Source organism: Myxocyprinus asiaticus, chromosome 35 (assembly GCF_019703515.2).
Source record: "Myxocyprinus asiaticus isolate MX2 ecotype Aquarium Trade chromosome 35, UBuf_Myxa_2, whole genome shotgun sequence".
NCBI lineage: Eukaryota > Metazoa > Chordata > Actinopteri > Cypriniformes > Catostomidae > Myxocyprinus > Myxocyprinus asiaticus.
In genome coordinates this window covers 3616835-3636932 of record NC_059378.1, presented here as the reverse complement: position 1 = coordinate 3636932, position 20098 = coordinate 3616835, and the positions used below count along the sequence as shown (strand labels likewise).

Below are 20098 nucleotides of genomic sequence, written 5' to 3'. Positions count from 1 at the left end.
CCGCTTCGGAGCGGTCTTTCAGGCTATCCCAGAGAGTGGGATCAGGGGCCACACCCCGCCTACCCGAGCGATCTGTGTATGTTCGCCATGATGACATCAAGGGAAGCTTTTCAACATAAGTTATTTATTATAATCAGATAGTGAAAGGTAAGTGAAGCATATATTAATTTGAGTATAAATGAAAATATTCAACATGATATAACGTGTTTGGGATGATATAATAGCAGCATCATAATTACAAAATATTATTTATGTGTATAAATATATATACACCTCTTTGTTATCCTTCTCACCCAATAATTACATTATTTTGTTTGTTCTTGCCATGATTTTGGTCATTTATCAGCCAGTGTGGCATACAATATGTGGTCTTGTAAATGTTGTTTTAAAACTAAAAAATTATTAACTACTACCACGGTTTATTTGTCATATTTATGTATTTAAAATATATATTTTAATGCTTTTTATTTGTTATATTAAACTACATACTTATAAGTTGTGTAAAGCAGTCTTTGGTCATCTTATATAAATGACAAGCCAAAGCATATCATTTTAATGGTTTATATTAGTAGCTATAAATGGATCACACTGGTTTATAGAATAAAAATGTTATTTGATTTTTTATTAAGTTTTATGCAGTGTATTGAGAAACAAAGTACAAAGAAATTGCTTATATTTCATATTTTACAGCAGTTATGGATGACGCAATTTTACAGTTAAACAGGTTTTAATGTGCAGAGTATTAAAAATCAAAATGAGTAAAAATAATTAACTTTTACAATTATTTTCACACAATAAAAACATTATAAAAAATTTACTTACCTATTTTCTACAGCACAATACACTTCCAACAACCAGTGTGTGTGAATATGGGTAACAATTTCAGTTATTTATTATTTTAAGTAAGCTATAACAGTCACCACTACCAACAATAATCAGTCTTCAGCTGAGTGAAAATACAAAAACAGCTGTCACAACCAGCACCAACATCCTTAAGTCTACAGTGTCTCAACCTGCAATCAAAAGTCATTCACGTGTACTTGCACACTAGTTGCCAAACACCGGAAATACGTAAGACAAGTGGGTAAGTAGGCAACACCAAACCCGCAAGTGGGGGTATTGGGACAGGGCCATAGAAGCTTCAATATATTTTAAAAGAAGTCTTTACACCAGAAAGTGTCTTTCTAGCTTTTTGCGGTAAACAAACCAAAGTGACAAAGGTCAAGCTCTGTGCACATTTAATTAAGTGAAGACAACAAGGGGGAAAATAGGGTGTGCAGGAACTGAAACATGGCCTAATTAAAGTGATATGTACCATTAACAACTGTTACATAAATCTTCTAACTTCTACAATGACTAAAACAAACAACAGTTTCTGATTCAACAAGAGTCCACTAGGGAAAATACTTCTATTTTGCACTCTTGTATCATTTTCATGAACATTTTTTCATTACACATTATATTTTCAACATAACATTTGGAGTAAAATCGGTTGAAAAATGTACAGATTAATTTGTGATTAATTTCAGAATTTTAGTAATGTGGGGCTTTTGCTTTAAAATCACAGCATGTGTGGAGGACAAAACCTGCAATAAATAAATAAATGAACACAAATATTCATAAATAAATACATATATATATACACAGGTGCATCTCAATAAATTAGAATGTCGTGGAAAAGTTCATTTATTTCAGTAATTCAACTCAAATTGTGAAACTCGTGTATTAAATAAATTCAATGCACACAGACTGAAGTAGTTTAAGTCTTTGGTTCTTTTAATTGTGATGATTTTGGCTCACATTTAACAAAAACCCACCAATTCACTATCTCAAAAAATTAGAATACATCATAAGAGCAATAAAAAAAACATTTTTAGTGAATTGTTGGCCTTCTGGAAAGTATGTTCATTTACTGTATATGTACTCAATACTTGGTAGGGGCTCCTTTTGCTTTAATTACTGCCTCAATTCGGCGTGGCATGGAGGTGATCAGTTTGTGGCACTGCTGAGGTGGTATGGAAGCCCAGGTTTCTTTGACAGTGGCCTTCAGCTCATCTGCATTTTTTGGTCTCTTGTTTCTCATTTTCCTCTTGACAATACCCCATAGATTCTCTATGGGGTTCAGGTCTGGTGAGTTTGCTGGCCAGTCAAGCACACCAACACCATGGTCATTTAACCAACTTTTGGTGCTTTTGGCAGTGTGGGCAGGTGCCAAATCCTGCTGGAAAATGAAATCAGCATCTTTAAAAAGCTGGTCAGCAGAAGGAAGCCTGAAGTGCTCCAAAATTTCTTGGTAAACGGGTGCAGTGACTTTGGTTTTCAAAAAACACAATGGACCAACACCAGCAGATGACATTGCACCCCAAATCATCACAGACTGTGGAAACTTAACACTGGACTTCAAGCAACTTGGGCTATGAGCTTCTCCACCCTTCTTCCAGACTCTAGGACCTTGGTTTCCAAATGAAATACAAAACTTGCTCTCATCTGAAAAGAGGACTTTGGAACACTGGGCAACAGTCCAGTTCTTCTTCTCCTTAGCCCAGGTAAGACGCCTCTGACGTTGTCTGTGGTTCAGGAGTGGCTTAACAAGAGGAATACGACAACTGTAGCCAAATTCCTTGACACGTCTGTGTGTGGTGGCTCTTGATGCCTTGACCCCAGCCTCAGTCCATTCCTTGTGAAGTTCACCCAAATTCTTGAATCGATTTTGCTTGACAATCCTCATAAGGCTGCGGTTCTCTCGGTTGGTTGTGCATCTTTTTCTTCCACACTTTTTCCTTCCACTCAACTTTCTGTTAACATGCTTGGATACAGCACTCTGTGAACAGCCAGTTTCTTTGGCAATGAATGTTTGTGGCTTACCCTCCTTGTGAAAGGTGTCAGTGATTGTCTTCTGGACAACTGTCAGATCAGCAGTCTTCCCCATGATTGTGTAGCCTAGTGAACCAAACTGACAGACCATTTTGAAGGCTCAGGAAACCTTTGCAGGTGTTTTGAGTTGATTAGCTGATTGGCATGTCACCATATTCTAATTTTTTGAGATAGTGAATTGGTGGGAATTGGGGATTTATTGAGATGCACCTGTATATATATATATATATATATATATATATATATATATATATATATATATATATATATATATATATATGTGTGTGTGTGTGTGTGTGTGTGTGTGTGTGTGTGAGGAGATATACAAATGAATAATTAAATAAATAAATGCACCCATTAATGCAAAAATAATACAATGTAAAATAAGCATGTTGCGCAAAGGAAAAATAAATAGGCAACTACATACAGAAAGAAATGAATGATTCAAAAAAACATACAAATATAGAATTAAAAATCAACTTTTAATTTGGACTTTCCTTTAACATTTTTGCATTTCCCCAACCATTTATTTATGTTGTATTTATTTATTTGCATTAATGGGTGCATTATTTATTTTTGTATGTGTTTGCGTATTGATATATTTATTATTTTTGAAGGTTTTGTCCTCAATACTTCAATGGAAGCTAAAAACGTAAAGAAGTACACATGGTCACTTGTGCTTACATTTCATTAGTGACACAGAAGTTAGTGTATGTGTGTGTAAGACAGCGTGGGGTGTATGTGTATTGTATAAAATGTGCTCTATAAATGATTTTATTATTATTATAATAGCCAAACAAGTACAAAAAAATTCACTTGGTGCTTGACTCAACATAAAAAAGCATACAATAGTGATTTAAGAAAATTGACAACATTTTAAAAACAATAATACGATATTTAAATTATTATTATTAAAACACGTGAGACATATCAGTATGTAAAACCAAGTGATTTTATTTTACAATATGTACATGGACACAAACAGAAAAGAAAATGAATTCTGTAAATGTATTAACTTGTCAATCACTGATAAACAACAACAACAACAACAACAACAACAACAAAAGAAACTCTCGGAATATAGTTTTCTTTTCTAACGATGGAATTTCCTTTACTCTCAAACAGTGATGTAATGCCTGTCTATGTTGCTGAAGGTTTGAGGCAATTATCACAATTCCAACATCGTCTTGTAAATAGTGTCTACAGCACTCAAATGACATACAAACAGACAGACAGTGATCTCATTCTCATGACAAGCTTGTGAACTCCCGTTCAGTCTGATTGATTTAAAAACATCTTAATGATTTATTGCTTCTTAGAGTTATACTTGTACACAAATTTACAGAAACTGCATGTGTATATATTTATAAATGTTACTATCTGCATGGTTTTCAACATACACTTACATATACACATACATATTTTAATAACATTGTGCAAATTTGAAGTGAGTGCATACCACAGAGTTAAAAACAATTAAGAGGGCCATTGAATTAAAAATCGCTCAATACATATTGTATAGAAAAAAGATTAACCAAACAGTCAACTAAAAATAAAAAATGTTATAAAGGCAAGTCTTGGAAAGATGGGCACTTTAGATTTATTATTCCTAAACCATTGCATATAACAACAACAACAACAAAATATCTGGCCCTAGAGGTCACTTTAAGTAGTACCCATTCTCTCATTGTTTATCTCACAGTCCTTTACAGCAGCTTACGCTGCCACGAACCTGTACAACATACAATATGACATCTGCACAACCAATACAAAGAGTACAACTTACCAATACTATGTGTTTGTATGTACATGAATTAAATACGCATCTTCAAGCACTTGTGTGGTTAGCGTCTGTGAGTGTAGTGGCTAAAAACAAATAACAAAACTCTTTACGCGATGACTGTGTATGTATGTGTTTCATGTAAAAATAAATTCAAACCATTAAAATGACTGCCAGAAGCCAAATTAAAGTGAGGCCTCTAAAAGAGTTAGGGGTGAAAGTGCATACTGTAGTACTGTAGTATATCGTGCGCTTACTGCCCGTCTGTTGTCAGAGTTATGAACATTATACTCTGAAATCTTAATAGCCGTTCAAGTCTTCCACCGCGCTCTCCACGGTCCAACAACAGCCAATTTGTGGTTCTTCAGACGGGTGGTCAGTTGTCGTTGGGCCTTTTGAAACGTTGCATTCCGGCATGCCATGTTTTTGCCCAAGATGCATCACATTCAGTAGCTGTTTTCATGTCCTGCGAGGATGTAGAGATTGCTGTGCGCTGTAGGATTGTCTGTTGGCCGGCTCTCCAAAACCACAACTCTATAAAGAGTAACATTTGAACAACATAAAAACAAATGGTAACACTTTACAATAAGGTTCTATTTGTTGACATTACATTTACATTTACGCATTTGGCAGACGCTTTTATCCAAAGCGACTTACAGTGCACTTATTACAGGGACAATCCCCCTGGGGCAACTTAGAGTTAAGTGCCTTGCTCAAGGACACAATGGTGGTGGTTGTGGGGATCGAACCGGCAGCCTTCTGATTACCAGTTATGTGCTTTAGCCCACTACGTCACCACCACCATACGATAAGGCATTAGATAAGGCATTAGGAATCATAAACTAAAAAAGTATATTCTCAACAATAATTATTTAAAAATCAATGTGATTTTAAGTCCTCGTGGTCACGTAGTGATTCGCCTCAGAGGACGAATCCCAGTTGCCTCCGCGTCTGAGACCGTCAACCTGCGCATCTTATCTCGTGGTTTGTTGAGCATGTTACCGCGGAGACATAGCAGGTGTGGAGGCTTCACGCCATCCACCGCGGCATCCGCGCTCAACTCACCACGCGCCCCACCGAGAACGAACCACATTATAGCGACCACGAGGAGGTTACCCCATGTGACTCTACCCTCCCTAGCAACCGGGCCAATTTGGTTGCTTAGGAGACCAGGCTGGAGTCACTCAGCACGCCCTGGGATTCGAACTAGCGAGCTAGCGAACTCCAGGTGTGGTAGCCAGCGTATTTTACCACTGAGTAATCTACAATGTATTTATTAACTACATGTTTTTTCAAAAACCATGCATAAACGTTATTTTCTCAAAAATACAAACATGTACATACATGTTGCTCACATGTTACCCGTTTGTGCTGAATACGGTGTTGTCAGACTTTAGCCATTAATATGTTTTTAAGCAACTGAAAAAAGCACAAATGTCAAGGCATGTCAAAACTTCACCAGGGCCCAAAACACCCTCAGACCCCAGAGGGTTAAAGCTCTAAGAGAAGTTGCAATTTGAAATGTTGGTCTTGGTTTAAGGATTCTGTAAAACCCCCAACTCAAGTTTGTAGAATAACAGTATGCTGGCATGTCACACCAAAGGACATGTCAACTTTCCACGAGTAATTCATGCTACCCAAATTTATCACACTTATCATTAAAAACATGGATGTAAGAGAACATAAAATTGACTGTTGATAATTAGTTTGATTTTTATCACCTGTCTGAACCCAGCAGCCTGAATATTCTGGAGTTGTCTGAAATCTCTTGTGTAATCTGAAAGAGAATGGAGAGAATAATGTGATTAAACTGTATCTATGCACATCTTAATCAATATGGCACAAAGCTCTATGCATATATAACACTGGACTTGCCTCATTGGACTTGAAGCTGCGTCCTTGCATGCCATGCCTCCAGAAGGCCAAAACACTGTCTTGTAGACAAACTAAGATGGAAAGATGCACAAGTATACGGAGAGATTCAAAAGAAAAATAAATACTGACCACCCAAAATATTTTGTTCAAATACCTATAAGATAACTGCTGAATTCGCTAGATTTAGAGATTAATTGTCTAAAAATCAGAGTATAAGTGACTCATACCTATTGATTCAATCTGGAAATTAAAAGTGAGTTCTGCTGACAGCTTTCGACTGGATTTCAACCGTCCTTGCAAATTCACAATCTTTATGCATCCTGGAGGGGAGGAAGAGAGGCAATGAGTCACTACACTTGTTATTGATATCCATGCGGCTACACATCTGCTCTGAAACTCATGAAAGAACAGTTTACCAAAAAATGTAAATTCTGTAATGATTTATTCATCATCTTTTGTAAGAAAGAGAGTCATGTGGGTTTAATAAATATCCGGGTCCATCTCTTCAATACAATGGCAGTTGACAGTGACTCACCCAAAAGTATCATAAAAGTAGTTCATGCGGCTTGTGTGCAAAATTCAAAGTCTTCTGAAGGCATATGATTTGGTGAGAAACAACCCGAAATTTTAGAAACTGCTTAGACCGACCACGTTTTTCTTGCTAAAAAACCTAGAAGCAGTGCAACTCATATAACAGAACGCAGGGGTCTTGAGACGCACTTTAAATTAAATTATGTATGAGAGCATTATAATTTTTGGGTGAACTATTCCTTTAACTGTAGATTCAGTACTTACGGTCCATGCAGACTAAAATTGTATCTCTCTCCAGCTGGGTCACATGGATCACGCAACTCTGTGGGGTATCTGAATCAACAACAACAACAACAAGAATTTCTAAAATAATACATATTTGAAATATAGCTCACCTGAAATTATAACTCTCATCATTTACTCACCCTTATGCCATCTCAGATGGTATGGTTTGACTTTTCTTTCTTCACAAATTAAGACATTTTGAAGAATTTTTTAGGTGTTTTTGTCCATACAATAAAAGTCATTGGGGTTCAAAACTTTCAAGCTCCAAAAAGGAAATAAAGGCAGCATAAATGTTATCCATATGACTCAAGTGTTTTAATTTATGTATTCTGAAGCGATCCGAATTGAGAAACACATTTTCACTATAAATTATGCATCCTTAATGTCCTTTTTGGAGCTGGAAAGTTTTGGACCCCATTGACTTGTATAGATATACACTATATTGCCAAAAGTATTCGCTCACCCATCCAAATAATTGAATTCAGGTGTTCCAATCACTTCCATGGCCACAGGTGTATAAAATGAAGCACCTAGGCATGCAGACTGCTTCTACAAACATTTGTGAAAGAATGGGCCGCTCTCAGGAGCTCAGTGAATTCCAGCGTGGTACTGTGATAGGATGCCACCTGTGCAACAAGTCCAGTCGTGAAATTTCCTCGCTACTAAATATTCCACAGTCAACTGTCAGTGGTATTATAACAAAGTGGAAGCAATTGGGAGTGACAGCAACTCAGCCACAAAGTGGTAGGCCACGTAAAATGACAGAGCGGGGTCAGCGGATGCTGAGGCACATAGTGCGCAGAGGTCGCCAACTTTCTGCAGAGTCAATCGCTACAGACCTCCAAAGGTCATGTGGCCTTCAGATTAGCTCAAGAATAGTGCGTAGAGAGCTTCATGGAATGGGTTTCCATGGCCGAGCAGCTGCATCCAAGCCATACATCACCAAGTGCAATGCAAAGCGTCGGATGCAGTGGTGTAAAGCACACCGTCACTGGACTCTAGAGCAGTGGAGACGCGTTCTCTGGAGTGACGAATCACGCTTCTCCATCTGGCAATCTGATGGACGAGTCTGGGTTTGGCGGTTGCCAGGAGAACGGTATTTGTCTGTCTGCATTGTGCCAACTGTGAAGTTTGGTGGAGGGGGGATTATGGTGTGGGGTTGTTTTTCAGGAGCTGGGCTTGGCCCCTTAGCTCCAGTGAAAGGAACTCTGAATGCTTCAGCATACCAAGAGATTTTGGACAATTCCATGCTCCCAACTTTGTGGGAACAGTTTGGGGATGGCCTCTTCCTGTTCCAACATGACTGCGCACCAGTGCACAAAGCAAGGTCCATAAAGACATGGATGAGCGAGTTTGGTGTGGAAGAACTTGACTGGCCTGCACAGAGTCCTGACCTCAACCCGATAGAGCACCTTTGGGATGAATTAGAGCGAAGACTGCGAGCCAGGCCTTCTCGTCCAACATCAGTGTCTAACCTCATAAATGCGCTTCTGGAAGAATGGTCAGAAATTCCCATAAACACACTCCTAAACCTTGTGGAAAGCCTTCCCAGAATAGTTGAAGCTGTTATAGCTGCAAAGGGTGGGCCGACGTCATATTAAACCCTATGGATTAAGAATGGGATGTCGCTTAAGTTCATATGCGTCTAAAGGCAGATGAGCGAATACTTTTGGCAATATAGTGTATATTCACATCATATCTCCATCAAAATATCTTCATTTGTGTTCCGCAGATAAAAGTAAGTCGTATGAGTTTGAGACGGCATGAGGGTGAGTAAATGATGAGACTTCTGTTTTTGGGTGAAAAAAATGACGCACTTCACCTTTAAATACAAAAACAAAAATGTAAATCAAATTCAGACAAATTTATCAGAATAGGTTTCTTTAGACAGATCTTGGTATCTTGTGTTCATGCTACCCACCAGAATCAGTGAACCAGTTGGAGGTAGAGTTTGGGTTGAGCGTCTCAAAGCGCACCACCTGGTTGAACTCTGTGCCTTCACTCACAGCTATACAGATGAGCGGATATTGATGCTCCGGAACCACCAGCATCTCAAACACTTCCAGCGGACACGGCAGAGGGAAGTCTATGCTCTGCACAAACAGGGGAAGACAACGTGTCAGTGCTTCATTTGGAACAGCGTGCATGCGAAAATGCTTTATAAACATCAAGCAAAGCAATTTTTCTTACAACAAAGCAATAAGCCACAAGACATTGTATGTTACAAGGGTGTTCTTAGGCCACGTCAGGACATCTGTTTTTGTTTGAAAACTCAATTTCAATGTTTTTCAATGTATACGGTTATGGTGAGCATTTTCTAAACTTGTGCTATATGCTGATACAATCATATATCTATATTTTCATTGTTTATTTGTGTATTCATATTAGGATTGGGCGATATATTGAATATTCACTATATTATCGCGATGATTTTGCTTGCGAAATAAAATGAAGCAATATCGTGAATATTGCAATGATTGAAGTATTATTATATATATATATTTTTTTTTTTTTGTTGCTATTTTTCCTAAAGGGTGCGCCATTAGACTCATTTAATGAAACTGCAGCGCTGCAAAATTATTAAATAACATCAAAATCTCAGTATTTTCATATGTATTAAACCGCAAAATAATTAAATGAATACATGGTCTGTGTGAACAGGTGAGGGATCATGATACACTATAAGTACATTGTGAAAGGAAAGCTAGCAAAGTTATTATACAAAAGTAAAAACCGACAGTGACAGCGTTTCAACAGATTTCTAGTGAGCAACACTGCAAACTGTCAAATACACACTGCACTTCCCAAGTTCTGCCAAAATAAAAGCTCCAGGTGAAGTAACTATGACAGCATATTCAACTTTCCACCAAAATAAAAGCTCCAGGCTAATAAATACGACAGCATATTCAACTTTCTGCCAAAATAAAAGCTCCAGGTGAAGTAACTATGACAGCATATTCAACTTTCCGCCAAAATAAAAGCTCCAGGTGAAGTAACTATGACAGCATATTCAACTTTCTGCCAAAATAAAAGCTCCAGATGAAGTAAATACGACAGCATATTCAACTTTCTGCCAAAATAAAAGCTCCAGGTGACGTAAATACGACAGCATATTCAACTTTCTGCCAAAATAAAAGCTCCAGATGAAGTAAATACGACAGCATATCCAACTTTCTGCCAAAATAAAAGCTCCAGATGAAGTAAATACGACAGCATATCCAACTTTCTGCCAAAATAAAAGCTCCAGATGAAGTAAATACGACAGCATATCCAACTTTCTGCCAAAATAAAAGCTCCAGATGAAGTAAATACGACAGCATATTCAACTTTCTGCCAAAATAAAAGCTCCAGATGAAGTAAATACAACAGCATGTTAAACTTCTGCCAAAATAAAAGCTCCAGGTGAAGTAAATATGACAAAAATATATTACTATAGTATAAAACTGTTTAATCCTCATAAAAGCAACAATAATAATAATAATAGTAATAATAATAATTCAGTGTTATATTGTATCATAATAAAATTCAACTGGGCTCCAAAAAGTGAGTGAACTTGTTCAATATATGTAAGTAAATACAGCTTTTTGTTACTGTATTGTTGCATTGGTGCATCTAAATTAAATTGATTAAATATTGTTCTTTCTTGTGTTAATTTGGTGAAAAACAGTGGAAAACATGCCTTGATTATTTTTTTATTCTTATTTCATGCATTAAACAATTTAAATCTACTTGGCTACAATAGCTGTTTGATTGAAATGATAATAAAAAATAAAAAAAATCAACAACAACACTTTTAATGCCATTTCAGAATAAATACATAATTATCTAAATATATATCAAATATCATCAATAACCCCAAAAATATGCGATCACAGGTGTGGATTTCTAGTCATTTTACAACGACTTGAACGCAGCTGTTCAAATCAGAATTTAGAGTCAGAACTATCCTAGGCATGAGGCCCATTGGTGCATTCACATCATGTTGGAATTGCTATAACCACGTGATTCCGACTTTTAAAAAGAGTTCACGTCTTCATAGAACTTGCAATTACAAGTTGTAAGTTCTGAATTTCTGTCTGTTTCCAACATATTTCAGTACATTGAGCTTGTCAAACAGTCCTACATGGATATTTATTCGATATTAATCCACAGATCAATAAGTAACATTGTTTTTTTGATGAACAAATGCATGATGGGACGCTGGGCTCACCTTGACCAACATGAATTTCTGCATGGACTCTACCCACTCAAACAGGATAACACTGGACTGAAAGGCACCGCACAGATACTTGTGACCAGTGTACGGGTTCCTCACTGAGAAAAGATACAAAACACATACTTTAAACTGTGAGTTTTAAATGCATACATTTATTAGAAAGTATTCCATCAAACATTAAATATCAAGAAAAGTCCAATTGTCTTTGATCTTTTGAAATAAAAGAGTTTGATGTACTATGTAAGCATGAAGTAAATACATCACATTCATAACTGAAAACTTCCAGATTTGCGATTTGCAAAAATCAGTTCTGAAATAACTGGATATGTTTCAGATTATCAGAAAGTAAATAAATATAAAACATGATCATTTCAGATTTACATATCAACAACACCTAGATGGCCTGATATTATCTGTACAGTATGTAACTGAATTGATTCAGGTGAAAGGAAGAAATTCCCGGGTCATTACAGGATCCACTCACCTACACAGCACTTTTGACACCCTTTTGTTTCAGGGATCTTATTGGACACAGAGAACTTCCTAAAATGAAAACACACATAGGATTGAACACTTACAAAAAAAATAAAAACACCATCTACTGGACGTACATTTACTCTAAATCTGAACGTTTACCTGGGAATTATCTTGTCAGGAAATTTATGCGTCGCTATGGCGACAGGGAGCTTCTGCATGTGTCGAGCGTGCTCAAACAAGCCCGAAAGACTGTGAGAGTACAGATGAGATGCTTTTCCTAGGGAAACACAATTTCATAGAGTCAAAACTGGGAAAAAATACATTTCTGCCAACAAAAATCTGAAAGAATTCAGGAAGCATGACAAAATCAGCTGCCACTTTATATGAAAGTGTCCATGATATATTACATGTTACTATAACTATTATAGTAAAAATCACAATGAGTAATTCTATCAAATAACTGAACATTAAGTAAGAGTTAATTAGTATTACAAAATATAACATTAGGAATGTAGCAATCATATCAAAGGAAATTTAGACAGACTTCTCCCTAAATGTAAAACTAAACCTGATTTAGACCTGCTTTTAAAGCACAGCTTACCGGATATTGTTAGCAGGCTGTTGCTCATGACATACAGCCAAGTACATCTCCGGGGGAAAAGCTGAGAATGACACAAAAATAGCTTTAGAAGAAGACAAAAAGACTGACTGAAGCAGCATGACACACACACACAATAAAAGAAAAAAGACTTGAGATTTAGAATCACTCTACATGCGTTCTTACGCATGATGTAAGTAATATTTTTTTTCATTTTCAATGGATAATACTATATGTCTAGCTCATCTATTGTCACATATTTATAACATGTTAACTAAACATTTGTTTACTGCTGAAAAGTAACATCATACCTGCTCCATGGATGTCTCGTGGAGCTCATTCAGATTTAATGTGTAAATACCTTCCTCTGCTCCAAATATCAGATATTGGTCTGAAATAAATAAATAAAAGATCAGATGCATCAGAGGCAATATGAACAAGCCCTGTCATGATTATACTTCAGAAAATGTTTTCAGAAATTTGCCAGATTTTACCTCTTGTGTCTGGGTTGATCCATGAGGTAGCACAATGTATTTTTAATGGGCAGCCATTGAAGACTTTCGAGAAACATGCTCCCATCTGGAAATAGAGAAAGCAAATGTGACAAAATTGACAACCTGAATACAGCCAAATTAGGCACTTACATTAAAAAAAAAAACATTTTTACTATAATTTAAGAAAATAATAATAACAGATAGAACAATAAATACATTCTAAAAAATAATTACATTCATAAAAATATTTTAAGAAAATAATAAAAAATAGTAATAAAGATAATAAAATGAATAAATAATATAAATGAATAAAATAATAACAATAAATATGAATAATCATAATAATAATAATATATCTATTTTGTATAGCACCTTTCATATATATTAGTGCTTACATATCAGAAATTAATAATAATAAATTTAAGAAACTAATAATAAATTAAACAATAAATGAATAAGAATAATAACATTAATAAAAACATATTATGAAAATAATAAAAATTATAATAAAGATAATAAACAAATAATATAAATGAATAAACAATACAAATAAATATTAATAATCATAATAATAATTTAGATTTTTGTATAGCATCTTTCATACATTTCAGTGCTTTACATATCAGAAATTACATTAAATTAAAAATACATTAAAACATATATTAAAAATGAAAACAATAAAAATAAAAAGTAAAACATTCATTTACACAAAGTAAACAAACAAATTAAATAAAAAGCAAACATTCACATACATGCCTACATATCAACCAAATGCTAAATAACAAATCTCTCTAAATGTCTTTTAAATATGTGGATGCTTGGGGCCTGTCTAATTTCAATTGGTAGAAACGAAAAGGTGAAAAAAGGTAAAAAATGAATGACTAGTGCTAGTGCCCAATACCATGCCCAAATGCCATGTTATAAATCTGTATGATTTGATTTAGAATTATTAATTCGACTTACATGAACCTTTGGAGTTGGAGGGAGACCATTACTGATGGGTTTCTACAGGAAAATCAAATACATAGAACTCAAATTAAAGCAAAATCAGAAAGCATAGATTGCTTATCAATAATAGAGTCAATCCAAAGGTAAAAAAAAAAGAAAATTCATGAAAGTTTTTGAAAGATCTGATCATTAAATGCCTTGATGTGCATTTGAAAGTGAAGTGTGAACTTAATACACACACACACACACACACACACACACACGCATATATATACATACAGTTGAAGTCAGAAGTTTACACACACTTAGGCTGAAGTCATTAAACTAATTTTTTGCCCACTCCACAGATTTCATTTTAGCAAACTATAGTCTGGTTCATCCTTGGGAGCAATTTCCAAATGCCTGAAGGTACCACATTCATCTGTACAAACAATAGCATGCAAGAATAAACACCATGGGACCACACAGCCATCATACCACTCTGGTAGGAGACGCATTCTGTCTCCTAGTGATGAATGTAGTTTGGTGCAAAAAGTGCAAATCAATCCCAGAACAACAGCAGAGGACCTTGTGAAGATGCTGGAGGAAACAGTTAGACAAGTATCTATATCCACAGTAAAAATTAGTCCTATATCGACATAACCTGAAAGGCTGCTCAGCAAGGAAGAAGCCACTGCTCCAAAACCACCATAACAAAATCCAGACTACAGTTTGCAAGTGCACATGGGGACAAAGATCTTACTTTTTGTAGAAATGTCCTCTGGTCTGATGAAACAAAAATTGAACTGTTTGGCCATAATGACCATCTTTATGTTTGGAGGAAAAAGGGTGAGGCCTGCAAGCCGAAGAACACCATCCCAACCGTGAAGCATGGGGGTGGCAGCATCATGTTGTGGGGGTGCTTTGCTGCAGGAGAGACTGGTGCACGTCACCAAATAGATGGCATCATGAAGAAGGAAAATGATGTGGATATATTAAAGCAAAATCTTAAGACATCAGCCAGGAAGTTAAAGCTCAGTCGCAAATGGGTCTTCCAAATGGACAATGACCTCAAGCATACCTCCAAAGTTGTGGCAAAATGGCTTAAGGACAACAAAGTCAAGGTATTGGAGTGGACATCACAAAGCCCTGACCTCAATCCAACAGAAAATTTGTGGGCAGAACTGAAAAAGCATGTGCGAGCAAGGAGGCCTACAAACCTGACTCAGTTACACCAGTTCTGTCTGGAGGAATGGGCCAAAACTGCAACTTATTGTGAGAAGCTTGTTGAGGGCTACCCAAAAAGTTTGACCCAAGTTAAACAATTTAAAGACAATTCTACCGAATACTAACAAAGGTATGTAAACTTCTGACCCACTGAGTAATGTGATGAAAGAAATAAAAGCTGAAATAAATCATTTTCTCTACTATTATTGTGACATTTCACATTCTTAAAATAAAGTAGTGATCCTAACTGACCTAAGACAGGGAATGTTTTCTACAATTAAATGTCAGGAACTGTGAAAAACGGTTTAAATGTATTTGGCTAAGGTGTATGTAAACTTCTGACTTCAACTGTATATATTGTATATATAACAGTGAAAGGTGTCAAAGGTGTCATGTTCTTCATCCAAGAGCCAGAAGTGTTACTAGAATAACTATTTCAATCCACTGGAAATGAGCCATACCGGAAAATCTTTCTTGTCCTTTGCTGTGGGAACAGCAGGTGGCATTGTGGACTGTCTCTCTTCTGATGGTGAGTGTTCAGATGGGCTAATTCCATTGCCTGTGGGAAAGAAAAGAAATTAACTTAACCAGCAGGATCCAAGAATCTGTTACTCAAAATAGGCCTCGAAAAACAGTCCACCTGTGAGTGACTTTACACACAGCGCACAAGTGAAGAATTCTAATTTCTAAAATGAAAGGAATGGTCCACCTGAAAACAGGGCTTTTTTTTTGTCCTTTTTGGAACGTGGCAGTTCAAATCACCATCTAGTTTCATTGTAAAACAAGTTTGGACATTCTGCCTTCAAGTGTGTGAAATTAACTATTAAGTGCCAAATTTTATTTACCAGCCATTTATAGTTTTCAATATTACATTTTTGTACTATTTCAATATACTTTTCACACACACATGTCTATATACACACAGTATAGGAAAAACCATTTGGTCAAAGTGACAAGAATTTTCATTTCTGGGTGAACTATTCCTTTAATTTAACATACTATGGCATACAACAGAAACTAGATTAGCATAATGAATCAAAAAGGACTACTGTGTCAATGACAGACAGGACAACAATCATTTGACAAGGAAAAGATTACATGGGTGGAGTAAGTGAATAATGGTTTCTTTAAGTGGGTGTGTGACATTTTCACATGCCAACACCATAGACGCCATTTCTCTAAAAGGAGGGCAAGGGAAAGAGGGTGAACGGCAATCAATCTCACTACAAATTAGTCTCAGGTAGCCAGACCTAACTAAACAGCAAAAGTTCCGGTTCACATTGCAGCTTCAGATCTGACTTACAAAGCGACCAGTCAAAGTTTATTTTTACGTGCATCATACTGCAATAGTAGAACGTATGGAAGAAATTAATTTAAATAATGGTGCAGCTTTTTTAATGAAGGAAACATAGCGGAAAATGTATACAGTACAGAAAATAGTCTATTTTAAAGACATAACTTATACAGTTATATCATATATAATATAACATATACAGTTGTGTGCACAGATATCTAGTTTAGTGGTGCAAAAAAACCTGGAAAACTTCAGTGACTAGTTCTTCCTCAAAAATGCTTATTTAATCAAATTCCTAACCCTTTTCTTTGTTGTTCTTCAGCTTACCCGAATGGTCAATTGGTCTGTTCCACAGTAACTTAGTTGGAGGGACAAGTCCCATGGAAGACACATGGTTCAATAAAGATGTAGATAAGAAATTATTTAATAGATGATTTAGGTTTCAGCAGATCAAATAAAGATTCTTATTGGTAGATTATTTTATTATGGAAGTAATAGTGTATTAGTATTTCTGGTAGGAAAATATTGAGAACAACCATGGTACAGTGGTTAACATCCCTCTACCCCTAACAGGGAGATTAAGGTTCAAGTCCCATAGGGGATGACTCAATAAGAGGGACAGATATTCTTGGTGGAGAGATAAGGTGCTCTGGGGGAGAGAGGGAGGTGGGGACCCATGGGTGGGGCTATACCACCACTGATGAAGGCACTGGACTGAAGAACCATCTAGGGCGGCACGCGTGGTGAGCAGGCCTACACAGGGTCCATTTTTTGTGAGATTCTCGACGCCAGAGTACTTTTGATTTCCAAAACAGAACATGATGCCAGTGTCAACCTAAGAATTTTATAATTACTTTTTAGAACATTGTTTCCTTCACCTAACCTCTAACCCTAACCTCACCTAAGCCAACCCTAACCTTCTTAAACATGACTTTTGCTACCAGGTTGGCTGATAAAAAAACAAACAAAAAAAAAACATGGTGCCATTGATTGTTTTTGTGTCCGTCTACGCTGTTTAAAAAAACAATTCTATGTAAACATGCTCTAGATAGACATCTTTGACCATTGTGCCACATGTTGATAAATGCGAGGGAAATCTGCTACTACGGAGAAGAAAGGTTTCGGTGATTGGGGTTAAATTTATGGATGAGGGTCTAATTTAATACGGGAGGGGCCTGTCTTACTGTCTCCTTCCTCATCATGATCTTCCTCCTCCTCATCGTCATACGAGACCTGCAGCCTCTCATCGAACTGACTACATATCCCAGCATGTCCCTGGGCTTCCCACAGATCATGCTCTTCCCGATTGATCTCATTACCTAAACTGCTGAGCTTGTGTGCAGGAATTCGAGGAGGTGGAGGTCGGGGAGGAACGTTGGTGGAAGATCGAACCGGGCTCTCCATCCCTGAGCAACGCTTTATAGTGCCCTGGTTGCTGTCATGATCACCAGTCGGGCATTGATTTGGTCCGGGGCTGGACTTTGGCTGGAAAAAAACAGAAAAGTATTAGTCGCACACTACCATTTGCCAAGTGCATGTAAAAAGCTGTTAAACTGATTTACAATAAACTTGATTTTTTTCCGATAAGCTTAGTTCAAGGCTACAGTCAGTGGACTTTAAGGAATATTCCAGTTTCAATATTTGTGGCGTAATGTTGATTACCACAAAAAATAATTTCGACTCGTCCCTCCTATCCATTAAAAAAAGGTTACAGTGAGGCACTTACAATGAAAGTGAATGGGGCCCATTTTTGAAGGGTTTAAAGGCGGAAATTGTATTCTTAAAATGTTATTAAAGCACACTTATTCTTCTGTTAAAACTTGTGTATTATTTGAGCTGTAAAATTTCTTAAATCGTCGTTTTAATGGTTGTGTTAGAGTTTTAGGGTTTACAGCATTACATCGTCATGTAGTTGTAAAATTGGATTTAACTTTACTCAGAAAAGGTTATGAAGCAATTTGATCATGCTAAAATGATGTTAACAGGCATATTGTTTACGTCCGTTGGCTATACTTTTAAAACAGTGAGTATTTTAACGCTTACGGAATGGCCCCATTCACTTCCATTGTAAGTAAACCAGACTTCTGCTATTTTTGTTTTTAGAAAAGGAAGGACAAGTCGAAATTATTTTTTGTGGTAATCAACCTTATGCCACAAATGCGTAACTTGTATTGAACGTGGATTTTTCATTAATTAAACATAAAAATATATCTCTTTCAGACACAGAGGACAATGTGTTGCTGAAATAAAATTAAGAATTTTCTGTGATAGAGCCTGCAGAGATATTTTTTTTTTTAAAACAATGTAGAGTAAAAAAGTACTACTCATGTTTGGATACCCACCTTGGGAGGAAGTGGTGGAGGGAACTTAGGCCTCATGGTGGAACTTTTCGTGCTGAGACAAACCAGATATCCAATTAGATGAGTCACAAAGTTAATCATTGACACTAATTATGCAATGCTAACAAATATCATTTGAGGGCATTAACAGGATGTTAATGGACCTCTGTGGTTGGTTTCATCTGATGTTGATTCAGGAACAGTACCGGCCAGAGTACAATAGATGACACGCTACAGGCAGCATGCAATCAAAAGCACCACACGGGTCTTGAAGGATGGGGTTAAATTTTGAGGTAAGCTACTGTAGGCAGCATCACCAAGAGAGGGATCTACAGTATGAGTGTCATGGTAAGAGTTTACTTCAGCAGTGCAAAATGCATTTGAACCCGGAAAAAAATGGCAGCTGGATCAACCACAGCATTCTAGAATGTCTAGCTCTGGTATTGGTAAATAAAGAGAAAAGGAGATGACACGTCCAGTAAGTGAAAAAAAAAAAAAAAAAAAGATTCAAATGACACTGAATTAGTCATGATATACTGGCAACATTTTCAGAAAAGAGTTAAAAAAAAAAAAAACAGTATTTAATGCACAAGGAAAAAATTCTACATTAATAAAAATAAATAAATAAATAAATAAATAAATAAAAAATAAAAAAATAAAAAAATTCACAAAAGATTGTATTTGTAACTCTAACCAAAAAGTACCATGGGTTGGGTGATTCTGACAGAAAAATGTCCAGGTCCTATTTTATATATTTTTTTAAATATATTTTGCATATAAATGAAGCCTTTTTTTTTTTTAAGGGCCATTAGGATTTTTTACATTGTGACATTATTTTCATGACAGTTACATATATTTTACCCCCCCAATTTCCATTTACACAATACAAAAAAGATGGTCATTATAATATTCTCATTACTGCAATGTAAATCTTAAAGTATTTATACATCATAGTAGTACTATCTTGGATCTGCTGTTAATTTTCATTGATTATAATTTAGAAACTCAGAAGTTAGAAGGATCATAACTGAAAACAATGGGAATAGTAAAAGTAAAATGTCCAGATGCGTAACAGTAATGAGAATCATCACTGAAAACAATGGGAATAGTAAAAGTAAAACATCCAGATGTGTAGCAGTAATGAGAATCATCATTGAAAACAATGGGAAAAGTAAAAGTAA

General features: G+C 36.1%; 1 protein-coding gene across 4 annotated transcripts in view; it reads right to left on the bottom strand.

The window, feature by feature from the left end:
• Positions 1-3810: 3810 nt before the first annotated feature.
• The window catches only part of LOC127425794 (mitogen-activated protein kinase kinase kinase kinase 3-like), a 125012-nt gene continuing 108724 nt past the window's right edge, over positions 3811-20098 (bottom strand). For all 4 annotated transcript variants that reach the window (XM_051672048.1, XM_051672050.1, XM_051672049.1 and 1 more), the window contains 16 exons: positions 18921-18972; positions 17898-18063; positions 15746-15843; positions 14094-14135; positions 13131-13215; positions 12948-13027; positions 12640-12700; positions 12198-12315; positions 12046-12104; positions 11556-11659; positions 9267-9438; positions 7325-7393; positions 6757-6849; positions 6530-6600; positions 6376-6431; positions 3811-5188 (listed from right to left, as the gene is read on the bottom strand). In XM_051672048.1, coding sequence (XP_051528008.1) covers positions 5101-5188; positions 6376-6431; positions 6530-6600; positions 6757-6849; positions 7325-7393; positions 9267-9438; positions 11556-11659; positions 12046-12104; positions 12198-12315; positions 12640-12700; positions 12948-13027; positions 13131-13215; positions 14094-14135; positions 15746-15843; positions 17898-18063; positions 18921-18972 — 1414 coding nt within the window. In that variant the 3' untranslated portion in view covers positions 3811-5100. The remainder of the gene's footprint in view (positions 5189-6375; positions 6432-6529; positions 6601-6756; positions 6850-7324; positions 7394-9266; positions 9439-11555; positions 11660-12045; positions 12105-12197; positions 12316-12639; positions 12701-12947; positions 13028-13130; positions 13216-14093; positions 14136-15745; positions 15844-17897; positions 18064-18920; positions 18973-20098) is intronic.